Here is a 20,140-nt window from a genome sequence, read left to right on the forward strand (position 1 = left end):
AGTGCTTTAGAAATATTTAAAAAGCTTCTAAAGTAGAATTTTGGAAAATTTTGAGTTTGGGGCAAAGGGGGATTTCAAAAACATCTTCCCATGACATAAATTATTCTCTAAAGTCGATTCTGATATTTGTAGCGCTCTATGTCTTAGCTCTTTAGAAATATTTAAAAAAGCTTCTAAAGTAGAATTTTGGAAAATTTTGAGTTTGGGGCAAAGGGGGATTTCAAAAAAATTTTGAGTTTGGGGGGAAGGGGGATTTCAAAAAAAATTTGAGTTTGGGGGGAAGGGGGAACTATTGTAGAATTAAATTGTCCTCTAAAGTCGATTCTGATGTTTGTAGCACTCTATCTATTAGTGCTTTAGAAATATTTAAAAAGCTTCATGAGCGCATGGACCTATAAAAATAAAAATATCTTCTCATAACATAATTTGTCCTCTAAAAACAATTTGGATTTTTTTACTGGTCTATCTATTGTCAAATCCTTTCCCTAATTAATAAAGTTTAAATGGCTTATCAACATAGAGTTATCTTCTACTCCATGGCACCTGCATGCTACTGTTAAAGGGGTTATGATAATCAAAGTTGTGACATCACAAACGGGTTCCATAAGCAATGTCAGCTAGATAGTAAATAAGTTAAAGGGTTGTAGTGTTTAATGAAATTAGGATTCTGGAATATATTTTAATGAACAAGGTTAAAAGCTGAAGTTGTGTGAGGTAAGCAGTGATTTATAATTATGATAGTAATATAGGATGAAATGTGAGTTAAAACAACTAGTAATGTGCAGTAATTTACCATTATATAGAAGGGGGAGGAGGGGAGGGAGGTACTTCAAAGTACCTTCCCAGGGCATACCTTAGCATGTAGACCCATCCCTGAAAGTTTCATTTTCCTAACCCAACCCCTTTCCAAGATAGCCAAAAGTAACTAAAGTAGAATTTTACCATATACTCATCTTATTTTATTTTATTTCATTAGCATTAACCAAACTTGACTTTTTAGAAAGGCCCGCATAATGCAAGAGTACCCATTTTCAAGGAGGCACACTTGTGCCTCTATAAAGAGGCGACCCACCACAATGTTAAGCGATTTCAGGTCCTAGAGGTCGCAGAGAGACGGCGGTAATCGCATTTTGTAGCCCAAGCTCTAACTAAGAAACTTGCAAAATTTCATCCTCCTCCGACTTTATCTTCATGGGGTAAACTGGGCCGGAAGTTTGGACCCTCCCACCACAGCCCCCTTTAACGTTGTCCGATTGGGCTGAAATTTAGAGGTTAAGCTTTACTAGGGCCCGAGAGCTTATCTTCGAAATTTCAGCTCAATCCGATCACTCCTTCCCTGTTTTAAAAAACCAAATATAGCCACTTAAAATTCATTTCTTTTTTTTTCTTAGCCACGCCTACAGGCCACAGTTGGCAACGGATCCGGTTGAATGAGGACTCATTCGAAGCAGAATTCGACCTGTTAGGGCCTTTTGATATTTTCAGACCGAAAAAATTACCCCCCCGAATTTACCTTTACGAATATCCTCGGTTTCCTCTAGTAGGGCAGGTTTGTTTTTCCCACCACAACCCCCCCTTTAACGTTGTCTGATCTGGGTGAAATTTAGAGGATAAGCTTTCCCGGGACCTGGAAGCTAATCTTCGAAATTTTAGCTCAATCTGATCACACCGTCCCTGTTTTCCAAAAACCACATATCAAGATTTTTGGGAATTTGCTTGCGTCAAAAATAGCTTCAATTAGCTAAACAACAATTACTGTTGTGTTTGTATAGTCCAGCGGCTGATAGTCCTTACTCTCAGGCGGACAACCCGAGTTCAATTCACCATTAGAGCAACTTTTTTATATACTGAATTTCAACTTTAAAAATAAACTCAGTTTCTTTTTTAAATTATTTGAAAAAAAATTACGTTTTCCAAAGAGTTAAAGAGGCTGAGTTACAAGGTCGACCCTTAAAACGTACAGGGATTAGGAGGCACAGTTGGGGGGGCTGTTAAAGAGGCTGAGTCACAAGTTCGAACCTTAAAACGTACAGGGATTAGGAGGCACCCTGTACGATGTGATTTGAGTATTCAGGAATTAAAAGCCTTAACACAAGAATGTTCAAGAGAGGGGGGTTGGGGGGCGGCAGCCCCCCAACTTTAACTCCTGACACGATCAGCTAACAGTTTGTCAAGCAATAATAAGTGATAAACTGTACAAAAACGTGCAGAAATTATGTGAAAAAAACTACGTTTTCTAAAGAGTTAAAGAGGCTGAGTTACAAGGTCGAACCTTAAAACGTACAGGGATTAGGAGGCACAGTTGGGGGCTACCGCCCCCAAACCCCGCTTTCGCAGCCTTTAAATATATAAAAAAAACTTTCTTTAAACTGAAAGTAAGGAGCGACATTAAAACTTAAAACGAACAGAAATTATTCCGTATATGAAAGAGGCTGTGCCCTCCTCAACGCCTCGCTCTTTACGCTAAAGTTTTTATTGTTTAAAAAAAAGAGTTGTGAGAAAGTCAAACTTTAGCGTAAAGAGCGAGGCGTTGAGGAGGGCACAGCCTCTTTCATATACGGAATAATTTCTGTTCTTTTTAAGTTTTAATGTCGCTCCTTACTTTCAGTTTAAAGAAATTTTTTTATATATTTAAAGGCTGCGAAAGCGGGGGTTTGGGGGCGGTAGCCCCCCAACTGTGCCTCCTAATCCCTGTACGTTTTAAGGTTCGACCTTGTAACTCAGCCTCTTTAACTCTTTAGAAAACGTAGTTTTTTTCAAATAATAATAAAAGAAGAACGGGTAAATTTTTCGTTATTCATATTATTGACTTACTAATAAAGTAAGCATTCGATGCCTTTTTTATGCTCTTTCCAAATACAATAAGCATTTTTGTCGGAAATGAATTTTACCCCCACCCCTATATATACCAATTCAGGGTATATATTTGCACATTAAGAGGTGGGGGTAAATTTTATCTCTGATGTAAATGAGAGGTAAGTTTTTAAACTTTTGCTGCAAGTGCTCGTTAGGTATATTTAATTTGTTATATAAAATTTAGTTTTCCTATTATACGGGAGGTTGTCGTCCCAATCAAACACCGCACTTCGCAATTCAAGTTTCTACCGCAATTCTCCAAAGGGGTCGCTCACTCTCTGCCACCTTGTTTACGTCTCGGAGCGCCATGTGTGCTACGCAGGTGCACTTTGCATGACACACTCCCGTCAAGCGTGGCACATTCCCTGTTATTTTTGGCGTACTTTCGTCACGCTTGGCACGCGCTACCTAGCTTCGTGATTTCCGCAGCTCGGAGCTCCTCAGATATTTGAAAACTGATGTTTCCTTTAAAAAACTACCGTTTCGGATTAAGATGAAGCTATCAAGTATATAAGAATTTACATTGCATGCTTAGTCCAGGTACATTCTTTCGAATGAAGGGAGGTCAGGCGTTAAATCCTCATCCATATTTATCGTAAAGCAATGGCTTCTCGTAGAAGGTTTGAAAATGTGGACATTCGATATGGACTACATAAATGTTTAGGGACAAATACCGGGGCAGTTTCGCCGTGAACCACAATCGCATAATGTTGTGTGAAAAAATAAGAAAAAGTATTAGAGTTTACATTTTAGAATTCAAAACCACTGCCTTTCAAGCAATTGTCTCGACCACGTGGTCAGTCAGGTCTTAGCTATACCAATAACTATTAAGGCCAACAGTTAGGCTGACCCTAACTACTGCTTCTGCACAAAATTGGAGGTTGGGTGGAGGATAGTGCCAAAGGGCTAAGGCCCACTTTGATCTTTTAATAGAGAAGAAAACTTGTCATGATTCGCAAAATGGACCCAGATTTTCTTTTCTCCAATCGACTAGCAAAATGCTGGGTATTTATACTGGGTCGGGTAAACCTAAGAGGGGAAATACTGTTTTAGATAAAGAATTGTATTTATTTGTGAAACCCACAATGGGCCAAACATTGTTTTCCGCTGATCGTTTGAAAATAAAATGTGGTTATATCGCTTTTTGGAACGAGAGTTTCGAGTTTTTTATTTGTTTTTATCTTTATGTTATGTTTTTTTTTGCTGATGTATTTTGAAATTTCAGGCTATATAGACATCTCAATCGATATTTTAGAATTAAAGAAACTCAAATCAAAACAAGAAGTTAAGAAAAAATTTTGGTTGTATTCATTCGGGACTTTCTTTGTTTTAAGACGACAGAACAGAGTTTTTTGAAGTAAATAACCTTTTGAAGTAAATAACCGTTTTTTGAAGTAAGAACAGAGTTTTTTGAAGTAAATGCATTTATTTAAACAAACTAACTGTTGCAGCGAAATATAGCATAACATGGTTATTTAATAGAATGGTGGATTAAGATGCGTACGTATTAAATAGTGTCTATGGGAGGGGGGGGCTTAGGGTGGCTTCAGTCCTATAGAAGACCAAGAATTTACACCGATTTTTAAGTCATATGAATGGTGGTCCCCTCCCCATCCGCCCAAAATTATGCACTAAAACCAGTATTGAAAATGTATCGCACAAAACTACTGCTATTCGAAAGTTTTGACTGAATGTATGCTAATCTAGTTCACAGGAAAGACACAAAAATGTCTCAGAATGTATACATTTTTTTTTTGATTTCAGTTTAATTTACTGTTAGAAGATCGATTTTTGCTGGTATTTTTCCTTTTGATTCTGTTTCATTCAAAAATGTAGGATAAGACTTTAGACTCTAATCATCAAATGGCAATTTGGCAGCAATCTATTTAGTTTGTTGCTGCAATATTTTGAATCAGTAATGAGTAAATGATATGGCAACTGATTTTCTTTACTTTTGAAGTAAATAGATTTCAAAAGAAGAATTTTGGATTGGAAGACAAATAACGAAAGTATTAGCCTTATCGTTACCACAGGTAAATTGACATATCGTTCAAATCCAAAACAGAGTCTAATCACTATTGTACTGAGGTAACCCTGAACATGGAAAACACTATTTAATTATTTATTGTCTAAGATCTAGCCCTAGTGCGTCAGCACGTATTTTTAAATTAGGTGTAAGTCTGGAATAGCAGCTCTATAGAAGGAGTTCTGCTTAAAGAAAAAGAGATATGTTTTTAGATTGTTAATACTATGGTCATTTTTATTGTTTTGTTTGTGCTTTTGACAGTTCATCCCCAGGTCCCCACTATTGGTCTCATATAGCCCTAGGCTATGTAAAAACAATAACATAATAGCTGATGAAACCTGATTCAACAATAGGAAAAAAGCAAGTAAATATGATTCATTGATACTTGCTACATAGGCCTATTATAAAGTAAGAATTTTATCATGTTTCTTTAGTTTTTTTACATAATCTAGGGCTTTATGAGGCCATTAGAGGGGAGGCTCAAGGCCATACCAGAAGGGGGAGGGAGGCTAGGGGGGCTTTAACCACCCCGAAATATTTTTCTGACTCGTAAAAACGTACCAAAAATGAATTTAAATGAATTTTAATGCATTTTTTTTAGTACCCCCCCCCCCCCCAAAAAAAATCCTGGGTACGGCCTTGGGGAGGTTATGTCAAAACGCGAACACAACCATAAAAATGAAAATAAAACTAGTAATCTGAAAACGTCTCTCATAACATACATGAAAATGTCTGTTTAAGTGTGTCTTCTTCTAGATAGCTGCTATTCTAGGCCTTTAGCAAGAATTATAATGCAACAGATTATAAAGATGCCTTTTCTAAAACAATATTTTTTGTTGATATTCATAATATCAACTTAAGGGCACATCTTTCATAGTCATCTCAGTCATATCAATGAAAAAGCGTCGAATGCAAAGAGATTGTGTCTTACATGCATTTCCCTCTGAAGCGATAAATAAATTGGAACGTCCCAGAAAATTGTAAAAGCAGGGAAGTCCAGTAGAAAATTCCGAGTTTAGGAATATTTTTTAAGAGTTAATTTTTTTTAACCATCGTTCCAATTAGAGTTTCTCGTCCTTCCCGATTTCTTGTCTTTTTTTAAGGAATGAAGTTAACTAAAGAGTAGCTTGCTACAGTTTTAAGTTCTTATCATTCAGAAAAGATGTTCTTTACGTTAGAAAGATGAGGAATGACCAAACAGCTCGTGGTAACGAACCGTAATTAAGAAGCGACCCGGCTCAATAGAAACCAAAACTCTAAAAAACGGAATTTTGATACCAATAGATATATAACAAAATTGGCTTTTTATGCTGATTCCAAATATATAAGTTTCATTAAGTTTAGTCTTATTCATCAAAAGATACGAGCCTGAGAAAGTTTGCTTGGTTTTCGAAAAAGAGAGAAACCCTCTCTTAAAGTCATATAATCTTAATGAAAACCACACCATCAGATTCAGTGTATTAGAGAACCCTAAATGTAGAGGCTTCAAGCTCCTATCTGCAAAAAGGTGGAATTGTTATTTTTTGCCAGAAGAAAGATCACGGATGCGTCTTTATTTGTTTTTGTTTTCCCAGGGGTGATCGTATCGACCCAGCGGCCCTAGAATATCGGGGGAGGGCTCATTTGAACGGATATTAAAAGTTCTAGTGCCCGTTTTAAGTGGCCAGAAAGATTTGAGGGCAACTAGACCCGCTCCCACGCCCCTTTTTTTCTCAAAATCGTCTGATGAAATTTTGACATAGCCATTTTGTTCAGCATAGTTGAAAGGCCGAATATGAATTTAAGTTATAAAATTTGCCCAATTATTTACGCGTAGTATTTGTTATTGGGAATTATGCATACATTTTTCGGGTGGGGGGATTTTCTGCTGGAGGGATTTTCCACGGAAAGAATTTTCCAGGGGGGGGGGAAGTTTCCAGGAGGGCAATTTAACACTGGGGAAATTTGCCAGAATTCCTATGCGAATTTCTTCTAGCTTTCTCTTTGCCGACTCAATTTTACGCGTGAAGGCGCGGAGGACTATCGCACAGAGTTAAAGTTCACCGGGATTACATTGTCTGGAGGGCACGTTTGTGGAGAGTATCGATTTTTCCGTGGAAATGGAGCCAGGTTTCTTGGCATTGTTCAAAACGCGATCAGAAATTAAATAAATCATGTTTTTTTTCTACTGAAAGTAAGGAGCAACAGTAAAACTTAAAAAGAACAGACATTATTACTTATATGATGGTTGCCTCCTCCTCAACACCTCACTCTTTACGCTTAAGTTTGAATTTTGTCCCGATTCTTTAAGAACGACTCTTGAAACACAAGGTTCGTTTAATTAGAAAAATAAGAAAGAAAAACAGGCTTTGAGTAGCCTCTATGTAAATATATCAATGAGTTGAATTATGTTTTTCTAGGTAAATAAAGTCAGATTTGGAAAATGGAAACCGAGGGACGTGGTAACATTGAATTTGGTGTTGCAAATCAGGAAAATGACGAAATTGTCCTCAAAAGAAAGAAATTGTTGGAGGCTAAAAGACATCTCCTCCTCCTTGAAGAACAAATACAGGATTTGCATTTGGTGTTAAAAAGGTTTTCAAGAAAGCACAGATCCCAAAAATGTCAATACAGTTTGAAACAACGACTTGCGGTTCTTTCAGGTGAGCTTTCCATCCTTTTTAGTATTCATTTAATATAAAAGAAAACTTTTTTTTTAAGAAAAAAAGTGGCGTTAGAACTTAAAGGAACCAGAAATTATCCTATGTGTATGAAAGGACTGCCACGTTCTAAATCCTTTTCTCTTTATGCTAAAATATAATTTATCTTTTTTTGAGAGTATGACCAACATCTATGAAATTTTGACAATATTGCGTACAGAGCAGGTGGAATAGGGGATGACAGCCCTTCCCACATATTGGATAATTTCTGTTTGTTTTTAGGTTTAACGTTGCTCATAGGTGTATTTCAAAAACATAAATTTCTCATATTGAATATATGTCTGTGGAGGGAATAAGGGAGAGGTACCAGAGTAAAACAGAGGCTTACACTCCACACTCTATGGTAAACAATATAAATAACTTTCGACTTGTACGGTCATGTCCTTATAATATACCGGACCCTCTCTAGAAGGAGAACTCGTTGGAAATCTGCCTTGAACGTCTCTACTCCCACGTCACTTCAGACAACCACGCTTAATGCTTGGCTGGGGAGAATCCCTCAGCGTGTAAATGAACAGGTAATATTGTCTGTACTCAAAAACTGGCTCACACTTCCAGATATTTTCAATCGTAGAAGATATCTCAATAAGATAGTAATATAACCCTCTTATAAGAAGATCGTATCCTATAACCAAAACCTATAATCTAGACGATAACATAAAATATCGGCAATAGTAGATGGTAAAAAACTTACTGTTAGCTCGTCAGATTACAAAACATATCTGCTTCAAAAATATGAAATATGTGAATCGTCTACATCAGTGGTTCTCAAACTTGTTTAGACACTGTACCCCTTTTTATCCACAAAACATTTTAGATACCCCATCTCAGTTACCGGTACTAAGTAAACTATAGCTAAAATATAAATAAAATTACCAGTCCTATAGCTAAAGGATTGTTTTATTTTTTTTGTTGGCCGGCGAGATACCCCCTAAAGAATTTTGCGTACCCCCAAGGGGTACGCCCACCACAGTTTAAGAACCACTGGTCTACTTGATAGGATCGACCGGGGGATTCCGACCAATTAACGAAGCCGGTAGCTACGGGTGAGGTATTCTGTCAGCCGAATGGAAGACTATTTCTCCCTGTGATCCCGCCATCTCCAAGGGTTAAGAATTTGTTTACTGAGGCAGGAAGGATGGGGTATATAGACAGGGAGTAGGGCTCATGATGAATAAGGAAGCTGCCAAGTCTTGTTTAGGCTGGGAAGGTATTAATAATAGAATACTAATTGCTCATTTTATGACTAAAAAGTTCCAGGTAGCAGTTAAAGTAGGCTAGTATATGCCCCTGTAGAACCGACTGACAGAGATACTAGTGACTCAGATGAATTTTACTTACAGTTACATGAGCAAATAGACAGAGTTCCAGTCAGAAATATGATCGTATTACTGGGGGAAGTTAATATCCTGGCTGACAGAAATTGAGATAGACGGTATGCTCGAGAAGGAAGATTTGGCAAAGGAAAAGACAGCAGCAATAACTATAAACTTTTTGCAGCTTTGTTGGCACAGCAATGGCGTTGTAACCAACACGGTGTTTGGTCATAAAATAGCTCATAAGTTAACATGGTATTCACGTAATGGTAAGACAACAAACCTTATTGATTATGTTATAGTAAACCGAAGACTGGCAGGATCAATACAAGATACTAGGGTATATAGGAGTGCCGTTATTGATGAAAGTAAAGATCACCATCTGGTAGTGTCAAGGGTTAATTTAAAGCTCAAATTTCGAAAGGGTAACTACCTCCCGGGAAGTTATGATGTTGGTAGACTCCAGGATGAGAATTTGAGAGAAATTTTCCAGGAAGAGTTGAATACTAATATTGAGAGTTTAAGATTTGATAATGTGGAAGATGGTTGGAATAATTTTAGACAAATAATATGTGAAGTTGCTGAAGGTGTCTTAGGAAAGAAAGCTAGAACTGCAGCTAAGAGTATTAGTGAAAAAGCTTTATGTTTAATAGAAAGGAAAAAGCACTTGTACAAGAATTATCTGAGTGATAGATCATATGAAAAAAAGGAATGTAAAGAAAGTGGAGAAAACATTAAACTACGAACTAAGAAGACGAAAAGTGGAGGCCAAGGATAAAATTGTAGAGGTTCTGGAAGATGGAGGTAGACCGCATAATAGTAAAATATAATACTTGCACGTTAATAAATTGAGAGGGACCAGTAGATCTAGACTTGGCCCAGTTAAATATAAGAACGGGGCCGTAATTAGCGATAAGGAAAGAACTAAAGAGAGATGGGCCGAAAATTTCGAGAATTTGCTTAACCGAGATAGAGTTGCAGGAAAAGATATAGAGGAAAATGAAAAACTTTGTGATAAGTTGGATGTGAAGGAATATTTGTTTTGTGAGGAAAAATTAGCGAAAGTACTAAAAGGATTCAAAAATAGGACGTCTTCAGATACTGATAGTGTTGTATTTTAGTCTTTAAAGTATTGTGACTCTAATGATAAAAATAAATTATTGAAGCTTATCAATGCGGCTCTAGAAAAAGGGGACCTACCTAATGATATTTGAAAGGTCATCGCGCGGCAATTTTGTCAGAATGGTAATAAATGTGGAGGTGTAAATTATCGAGGCATTAGTCTGGTCTCTCTAAGTATCAAATTGCTTAGTAATATGATACTTTTTAGACTGAGAGATAGCGTAGACAAAGTTTTAAGAGAAGAGCAGTGCGGTTTTAGAAAAGGTAGAGAATGTGTCGACCAAATTTTCACTCTTTGGCTAATAATTGAGAAGTGCCTGAGTTTTCAAACATCTTTGGTCGTTAGTTTTATAGATTATGAGCAAGCGTTCGATCCTGTTGATAGAAGAGTTTTAGTAAAGGTTTTATCATTGTATGGTATACCAGACAAATACATTAAAGTGATTAGTGCTATGTACGGGAGTAACACTGCTGCGGTTAAGGAAATGAGGTTAGCAGCTGGTTTTGTATTAAATCGAAGTTAAGCAGAGTTGTGTTCTATCCCCCCTTTATATGGATGATTTTGATGGACTTTGTCTTAAGTAGCACAGGAAAGGCAATGGGAAACCATGGAATCAAATGGGGAAGAAAAACTCTCCTGGACTTAGATTATGCTGATGATTTAAGCATCCTTGATAAAAATGTGAGCAAAATCAATGAACTTTTAGAGGTTTTGCGAGTTCAAGGTGCTAGAATAGGTTTGAAAATTAATGTTAAGAAGACTAAGGCTAGGAACAAGTCAAGATAAAAAGGTGACGTTGGGTAATGAAAAGATTGATCAGGTGGGCAGCTTCACTTACCTTGGTAGTATTATTAGTGAAGATGGTGGGACCAGTGAAGATGCTAAAAGTAGAATAGCCAAGGCTCAGGGTGTTTTTTTTACAGTTAAAATAAAGTTTGGAAGAATAGGAAGATAAGTCTGCAAACCAAAAAGCGGATGAAGATTTGCTAAATGTTTTCCAGAGAAATTGCTTAAGGATTGTTCTGGGTACCCGGCTGACTGACCGTATTTCAAACAATAGGCTATACAAAAATTGTGGTTCAATACCGCTCTCTAGGGCTATAATGAAAGAAAGGTTGAGGTGGCTAGGGTACGTTGTGCGGATGAAGGATGATAGATTGCCGAAGATTGTTCTTTTCGGCCAACCGTCTAGGGCTAAACGGAAGGCACGTCGTCTTCGTCTGGGGTGGGAGGATGTCATAAAGAAAGATTTAAAGGAAATGGGAACTTCGTGGGCGGGTGTAAAAAGGGAGGCTTTGAATAGATTGGGGTGGAGGATGAGCGTGCTTAGCTGTGTTGGCCTCAGGCGGATTGGTGCTGCGGTGAGTTGTTAGTAGTAGTAGTAGTAGTAGTAGCCAGCAAGATGACTCATCGTCAGCCTGAATTTTCAGACACTAGCTAATTAGTCAATTCCTCCCAGACGTCCAAAAATCTTAGCCGGAAAGGAAAAATTTTGAAGGGAGCTAAAAAAAGGACAAAGAAATATTAATCAGTAGCTGGGCCAAAGGTGAAACAAGTAATTTAGAAAGAGAATAATAATAAGTTATGAAAAGGACATTTATCTGATAATTTGGGCCAAGGGGCCCAACAGTCTGTTTTTGTTATTGTGCCGAAGGTTATCCTGAATATGAGGGGAGCTTCTTGCTCCTCAAACCCTGATCCTTATACTAAAGTCTAATTTTTTTTAAACAGTTCTTCAAAAATGACAATCATCCCTGGAAAAGCGTCTTGTGTGTGTGAGAGGGGGAGGGGTCCCAAATGAGAAAGAGAATTTTCAGGTTAAATTTTTCAGCGTGGGTCGTTGGGCAAATCATTTTCCTGGGAAATATCCCCACTCCTTCCACCTCCTTCCAAGCATGTCAATGAAATCAATTATTTTGGATTTTCTTACACCCCACTTCCTTTACTTTTAAGAATAAAACGGAAATATAGAATACATAATAACTCTTGATGTTATTAACAAGCTACTTTCAATACTTCAAAAATTGCTTTCTTTTTATTTATTAATTTTTTTGTTCTCACTCAAAATATTTCTGCTACCAAAAAGGAGCTGTTACACCCACAGAATTCATATTGCTCACTTATTTTAAATATATTCCTGTAAATGAAGGCAAAGGGGAAATCCTCCCGACATGTTGATCTTTGCGTGTATCGCTCTAAAGTGGCATATTGCATAAAAACATGAAAAGAAACAATGTTGTTATTTCTTAGATTGTAGAAGAAATTTAGATGAAAATTACATGAAATATCACCAGTCAAAGGATACTTGTCTCAGTTTTGTTTCGCTTAACGACTTACAAGAAGTGTCTTCCAGCCCAAAAATCAGATCGTTTGATTACTTCTGTTTTGTTGTCGTCTTTGTAAATCCCGCATAATTGTATTCCTGATGACCAACTTACGTCTATGCTCACGTGAAGATTCCTTCTTATAACCATGGGAAAGAGTGTGTGAAGACACAACAATAAGAGATTTCAGATTTTTTTCCTTTTTTTACAATATACAGACAAAAACGCTTACTAGGTACTACACCCATTATTTTTCTTTGTTTCTTATTAAAGCTAATCAAATACAAAAATTGTACTGACATTTGTGACACAAGAAACTGGAAACGTAGAAACAAGTCTTGCATTTGTGACTGAGTACTTAATCTAACATTAGCTGGGAATGATTATCCGTCAAAATTTGTTTGTCAAGTTAATTTTTGTGTTTGTAATAAAAAGAAAGAAATTAAAGTCTTCAATTCCTTTTTGAGATTGGCTTGATGGACCCTATTGAAATTGTTTAAAACGCACTTTTTTTTCATCATGTCTCGTCTTGGCCGACTGGTTAGCTGAAGGTTCGAATCTTGGTGGTGGCTATTGTTTGATTTCGGGCAAGGGTTAATGGAGTTTCCCTGTGAGACAAGCCAAAAGTTCACCCAAATTGAAATGGGTTTCCTGGAGGAATATAGGGAAAAACACGTGGAAGAGTCGGATGATTTGCCTCCAACCACCCATAGCACTCTCGCCGAGGGTAGAGCATCTGGAGATCGGCACCTGCGCTACGCGGACCTTCACTGATCCGTAGAGGAAAATTTTCTTCTTTTTTTTCATCATGACCCCTAAACATGACAGTAGATCAAAATCAAAAGTACACAGTCGAAAAATAGTCATCATCAAAAATTTCAGAGGTATTCAGTCCCCGATCTAGAAAAACAAGGAATCTCGCATTTGTACTTGGAGTATACTTATGTGTGTCCTGTTTTTCTCTCTTTCTTTATTTTTACCAGGGTCACTACGTAGAACGGATGACCTTAGAGAGTTCAATTAAGAGTTCATATGAAACTTAATGTTATTACCCATGGAATTTGTCTTTAGTTGGTACAGGTAGTGCCATATTTCAGCGCCATATGTCGCCAAAAAGTGTACCTTTTGGCCGCAGATTCAGGAATGGAGAAGGTTAAAAAACTTGTTAGTCCCCGTTAAGACAGTTAGTAACAATTATTGTTTAAATATATTGTTTTAAAACCATTTATTTCGTTTTTAATTAAACTCTTGATGAACATGACGTAGGTATGACGAAATGTGTTGATCTTCTGTTATCTTTATACGCCACCCAGCATGAGGATTAAGTAACTGAGTATGTATACACCTAGCTTTACGAGCCCTGCTCTCCATTGGGGGTTAAGCCCTGCTCTCGGTTGAAACGGTAATTCAAAAAATATGGGAGCACATATAATAAAAATTACAAGTTTGAAATTTTGTTATTGGCTCATTCCTTTGCCCGCTGTCCTGATATTTCACAAAAAAGGCAGGAATTTTAGTGCTGATCATCAAGGAAAATGTCATATTAACTTAGTAATAATGTCTGTGTTTTGATCAGACGTTTAAATTCGTCAAAAACATTATATTGACCGTCTCGGAAAAACATCACACATCAAGAATTTTACAGTTCGGTTGTCTGCTTGTATGCCAACATATTTAGTAAATATCTGCTATCAGACTTTCTTTATGGCTCTACTTTGGACTGCCGACTATGTCTAAAACCCTGGAAAAGTCGATTTTGACATTTATTGAAGACCAACACATCTCAAAACAACCCTGATGAATACCCAGACGAGGATAGGCTGGGCATAAAAGGTTGGATGTGTTCCGGTGTTGTGACATGGTTTGGATTTCTGCTCCGTCTTAAGTTCCTTACTCTGTCCCTATCCGCGACCAGTAAATCCTGCTTTCGTGGCCTCATAATGATATCAGGGTGGACCTTTCACGAGTTTTTCTAACCAAAGCTGTGGCTGCTAACAGCGCTACAGGGTGACATTGAGGAGTGGCACCCTTTGAGAAAATTTTAGCCTGGTAAACGACACATTATTTGCAAAAGGATTAAAAAATAGTAAGGTCCCAGGTGCTGATAGTGTAGTAAATGAGTTTTTTTTAAAGATGATGGTTGTGAGGGTATATATAAGTTGCTGAAGATTACGAATATGACTTTCGAAAAAAAGAAGTACCTAGTTGATTTAAAAAATCTTTTATTAAACCCCTAAAGTTTTTTGTTGTTTTAAAAAATAAAGTTGTGAGATAGAGTCAAACTTTAGCGTAAAGAGCGAGGCGTTGAGGAGGGGACAGTCCCTTTCATATACGAATAATTTCTGTTCGTTTTAAGTTTTAATGTCGCTCCTTACTTTCAATTAAAAAAACTTGTTTTTTTAATTTAATTATTACTAAAGACGGTGGGTGCAGTGAAGATATTAAAAGTAGAATAACCAAGACCCTGGGTGTTTTTTTCACAGTTGAAAAAAGTTTGGAAGAATAGGAAGATTACCTGCGAACCAAGACTAGAATATTGGAAGCTTCAGTGATGACATTGGTCAAGTAAAGTTTTGAGGCGTGGTTGGAGAAGTTGCTAGATGTTTTCCAGAGAAATTGCTTACAGATTTTTTTTTTTTTTTTTTTTTTTTTTTTTTTTTTTTTTTGTACCTGACTGACTGATCGTATCTCATAGTAAGCTAGTCGAAGAATGTGATTCAAACCCGCTTTCTAGGGCTATAATGAAAGAAAGGATGAGATTGCTAGGGCATGTCCTGTGGATGAAGGATAACAGATTGCCCTTGTCGGTCAACCTTATAGGGCCAAACGAAGAGTAGGTCGTTCCCGAATGGGATGGGAGGATCTAAGGAATGATTTAAAGGAAACGGGAACTTATTGGGATAGTGTAAAGAGGGAGGCTTTGAATAGATTGGGATGGAAGAGGACCTCGCATAGCTGTGTTGGCCTCTGGCGGCTTAGTGCTGAAGTGAGTTGTAAGTAATAGTAGTAGTAAACATCTCGAAACGTCTATTGTTCTGTTTTATGTATTTTAGCATCCTGGAAAAAATTAATTTTATCTACTAGAAGTAAATGTCTTCATTTTATGCTTTTCTGATTAAGGGGCCAAAAGTCACCCCCAACTATTTACATTGACCTTTGTTGTTGATTAAGTTGTTACATACAACGATCATTACCATCACTGTCTGTATAGAAGATGAGTTTGATCTTGTCCGGTTTTGTTTTTTGTTCAATCCACACAAGTACTGGGGTGGGTCCTCCTCCCAAAAAATAAATAAATAGAAGTTACCCTACAAAAAACATAAAATCAAGTGTGCACCTTTTTTTACAGGTTCAGTCGCAAACACACAAATATTCGATTGGCTTGATTCTTACCTTGGCATCTACATGATAAATTTTTAACACCAAAACCCCACGTAGCAAAAAGTGGTTCAGAAATGCTTATTGAACTATAAAATCTGCTCTAATAAATTTTTCATTTTTTGGGGTGTTTTTCTGGTCAAAAAGTATAGATCTAAAGCAAATTAACTACATTTTAATTTATTTTTCCATCTTATACGGGTGTATCCCTTAGGCAAGACCAACCTTTTAATCTTTTTTTTTATTATTTGTAGCAGTGTTATATGCAAAAAAAAAATTTTTTTTATTTGAAAGTAACATTTTGATTTTTATAGTTTTAAATCGAATTCTGTTTTAGGCATACGCGTCATGTATCAGAAATATTGTCAGACATTAATTGAGGAACTTAGTCGTGTTCAAAACTCCCGCCGCGATGGATACTAGCAATCAAGAAGATGTGTAATAAAAGTGTTGAACATGGAAAAGACTCTCCCGAAATCACTGATGATATTTGTTGGTGGTCTAACGTTCAGCACACAAATAACCTAACTCTGAGGAGCCAAAACCATAGATAACCCAGCTAGTAAAAATCCAGGCCGGCAGCTCTATAACCAAACCTAGGCAATCCAATAAAAGAAAACCTGACGTATAACTGACAAACAACTGAAATTTATATAACTGAAAACAAAAGTCCAGAGCCCCTTCCACTCCACCTTTTGGCATTAATATATGGAACCTTAAAAAGGTTCTACTTATTCAAGAGTAGCTACTACCATAGTCTTAATCTGTTTTTAAATGGATAAGGATAAAGATCCTCCAGATCCATTGTTGGCGCACTGAGCGTCAAATCAAAGTTTAGTTGCTGGGTCTTTTTTACAGGGACAAGTTACTAACAAAAAACTAACTCAAGAGAGGTAATTCAAACAAGACAATCAGCTTATTGCAACTCAATTCATAAAATACAACTTTGAAAAAGTGATAAAATTTCAGTAAATTATGCTGAACCTCCTTCGATAATTTCAGTCTTAAAAAAATGTGTTTCTCAAAATTCATTTTTAACAAAACAAAATAGATCCAGCTTAAGAGATGTAATTCTAGCAGCTGCCTGTGTTGGATGATATGGCTTAGTTAGTTTCTCTGTTGAACGGCCCTGGGTTCTACTTTATTGGTTGGGTTATATGTGAGTTGAACTGTGATGCAACCGATGTTATTAGTGCAATTTCCATCAAGTGTGATGGTATGAAACAAAACTACAATAAATAAATTTTGGATGTATCTTAACTGCCATTTGTAGTTCATTTTCTGATTTTTAAATGATAATATTATAAAAATGTTTAAGTCATTAATATAGGTCAAATCCGACATACATAGACAGATTAGTTAAATTCGCATAAGCCAATTTTGCAACAAGTAGTAAAAATGAAGCTAATACAGATTTAAAATAAAAATATAGTTACTGAGTATGAATTCGTAATTTTAAGCCATAATAATTCATTAACTATCCTCTTAAAGTAAAGAAATTTTTTCCAAACGTTAAAATACCCTTTTCAGATTAAAATGCTTACAATCAGCCAGAAAAATACTCAACGATAAATGAATTTCCTTTTTAACGATAATGATTTTTATTTTTTCGAAAGTAAAAGCACTTATTTTTGTTGTGAATTTACTTATTCCATCTTTCCTTTTACTATTTTTTTTGTAAAACTTTTGTATCTTTATTTAATTTTTATTGGTCCGTGATCATTCGACGCGTTTGCGATAGTGAAATGGAATATTGCCCTATGCTTGCTTGTGACGCTCGTACAAACCCGGCTTAATGAATTAGTTTCGAGATTTTTATTCCTATTGTTGTTATTCAAGAAACCTGTGAAAAAATACTGGTGTTTTAGTGTTATGAATCATTTTTAAATTTTCTTTTGTGCATAATGGACTCAGTTTAGAGTCACGTGTTCGCTTGAAATAATAATACAATTATTTCTTTATGTACTCTTTAATTGGTAGGCTTGACTCATTTAGTTGTTTTTTTTTATTGGCATACAAAAAAAACGAAGACTCAAAAAAATAAATTTAGAAAAATACCAAACCAAGCGAAGGTAAATTTTAGCCACTGAGTAAAACGAAAAAATAAATCTAATTTTGGCAAAGACCCCTCCCCCGCCCTAAGTAGCCGAGTCTTTAGTGCCAAAAAAAAAATTAATCTTCTGAAGAAGCCTGTACAGAAGGGAAGATACTGCCATTAGCTAATGGAATTTCGGTAGCATTGTGGTTAAAAAATTTATTTCTAATGGTCGTTGGAAAAGTATAAAGATCTATTGAAAAATAAGCCTCAGGCCCGACCTCAAAGTCCTTCCTTCGTCCAGGTATGTTAAAATGTATCGTTGAACTTTCAGAGTTCCATATGACCGAGTCCAGAGAGTAGATATTAAAAAAAAAGGAAATTATTTTTAGCTGTGACGTTCACGAACCAGTCAACTGCTGTAAAAATATCACTAATTATGTCGTGTTTGCTTATGTCCTTGAATATTGACGATATTCTTAAGTGCAATGTTCGAATTAGCTCAGTCAAATTGGTATTTTAAAAATCATTTTGTGTTTTATGTCAAGAAAACGTTCTATTGTTTTTTTAATTTTTTTTTTAGGAGTTATGGGTTTTCATATTTCTTAACATTGGACGTGATCGTCTCTTACTAGGTTGCTAGCTACCGCTGAAACCCGGAACATCGCCCTGTTGTTAAAGCTTCAAAATAGATGGAAAAAGAAACTTAGTCAAATTGACGTTTGAAATGCTCAAACATGACAAAGAATATTTTGGCTAATTATTCATAGCGTAAAGAGCATACCTTTTAATCATTTCCGAACAGTCATTTTTACAAATCTGTATAAATTCTTTTTATATTCAACAGCTAATAAAAATATTTATTCCTCGATCTCTGACCGTCTTCATAAAATCGACTTTTGCAAATGTAATTTATTTATAAATACTTTTCATGAATGTCGGTGCTAACCTCTCCGGTGGGTGTGTGTGTGGGGGGGGGGGGGTCTTTTAACCCATATTAGAATCCAAAGGTATAGGCAGAACTACATAACTCTAAATATAAACTACATTACGCTTGAAATGAATAAAAGATAAATTTTAATGGATATAAAATTTAGACGCTCAATTAAAATGAACTAAAAAAAGATAAACATGTAACAGGAAAAAATGGCTTTCAAACTAAATAATTTAAAAAAAAAAGTGAAAATACCCACAATGAATTCAGGCGTTTTGAAAATAGGAGCAAAAACTGAAGTTTGATTTTATTACTTCAACTGAATATATAAATCTGTTGGAATATTTCAATAAAATTAAAAGGAAAAGTCTAACAATCAAAGTATTTGCGTCAGCAAAGACTTAATAAAAATTAGCGGAAAATTGTGAATGATCTTCCGACAATTGGACAAATTTAGAAGTTACGTTTATGGAGGATACACGGTGAGAAAGCAATTACTCGTACTCCATGATACTTACTACGTTGTTGCTCACTTCCTATATGTAACTTTCAAGAATATTGGTGATAACTACTCCGTTGGGTGGAGGGGGATGTCTTTTTGACCATTATTAAGGAGAGTTTCCCTCCCTCAATGTATACAGGTACGGATATCAGTATGAAAATCCGAATCAGGGATGGTTCAAAAGTTGTAAACTCTTACATGTAAACTCTTACAAAATCATCTGTTTTCTTAAGCCGAATTTTCCAGAAAGAATTTGAATCATTTGGAACTTGATAAATTCTTATCATTTCAAAGAACTATTTATTTCCATAAGTTTTAATCATTTATAGTTCCTTAGTCTTGTTTTAAGACATCACATATCGAATTTGGTACAAAAATATAAATGATTATTTAAAAAAAACTTATGTTTTGTGTATTTTTGGTATAGAAAAACTAAACTTGTTCAAAGATCAAATGTGTTGGAAATATTCATATGATTTTCCCAAAATATCTTATAATTAATTTTTTAAGTGTGGACTAAGAAAAATATGCCCATCTCCTACGATAAAGTCATGCTTACGCGCCTGTTTTAGATGTTTTGTACCCAACTGAATTTAGTCTGTTCCCTGTTTTCCTTCTCCTAGTAATATTCTACCTCAGAAAAAGAAAATTTAGCTGATCGTTTATTATAAAATTATTCTCATACAAAAGTAAGAAGAAAAAGAGATATATTGATCAAAACTATACACACACTAGCAACTTGTAATATGAATGGTATTTCTTTTAAATAAGTGATTACGCAAATGACTCCCAAGTCATTGGGAGTCAACTCCCAAGAGTTTTAAATGATTAAAACTCTTTTTTGACAGTAAAGACAGTGTCATTTTAACCAGCTTTTGACACAGCCAAGGTCGTATCCTGGGGGGTATTACAGGGTTTGAACTTCTTCCACCGAAATTTTTTTCCGA

At 35.9% G+C, this 20,140-nt stretch overlaps 1 protein-coding gene across 2 annotated transcripts in view; it reads left to right on the forward strand.

Annotated features, from left to right (window-relative positions):
• LOC148956229 (uncharacterized) overlaps positions 1-17,687 on the forward strand; it is a 56,993-nt gene extending 39,306 nt beyond the window's left edge. For both annotated transcript variants that reach the window (XM_089099884.1, XM_089099932.1), the window contains exons 2-3: positions 7,282-7,524; positions 16,060-17,687. In XM_089099884.1, coding sequence (XP_088956010.1) covers positions 7,305-7,524; positions 16,060-16,145 — 306 coding nt within the window. In that variant the 5' untranslated portion in view covers positions 7,282-7,304 and the 3' untranslated portion in view covers positions 16,146-17,687. The remainder of the gene's footprint in view (positions 1-7,281; positions 7,525-16,059) is intronic.
• The last annotated feature ends 2,453 nt before the right edge of the window (positions 17,688-20,140 follow it).

Source organism: Artemia sp. Qi Xiang Cuo, chromosome 1 (assembly GCF_049724085.1).
Source record: "Artemia sp. Qi Xiang Cuo chromosome 1, ASM4972408v1, whole genome shotgun sequence".
Lineage (NCBI taxonomy): Eukaryota > Metazoa > Arthropoda > Branchiopoda > Anostraca > Artemiidae > Artemia > Artemia sp. Qi Xiang Cuo.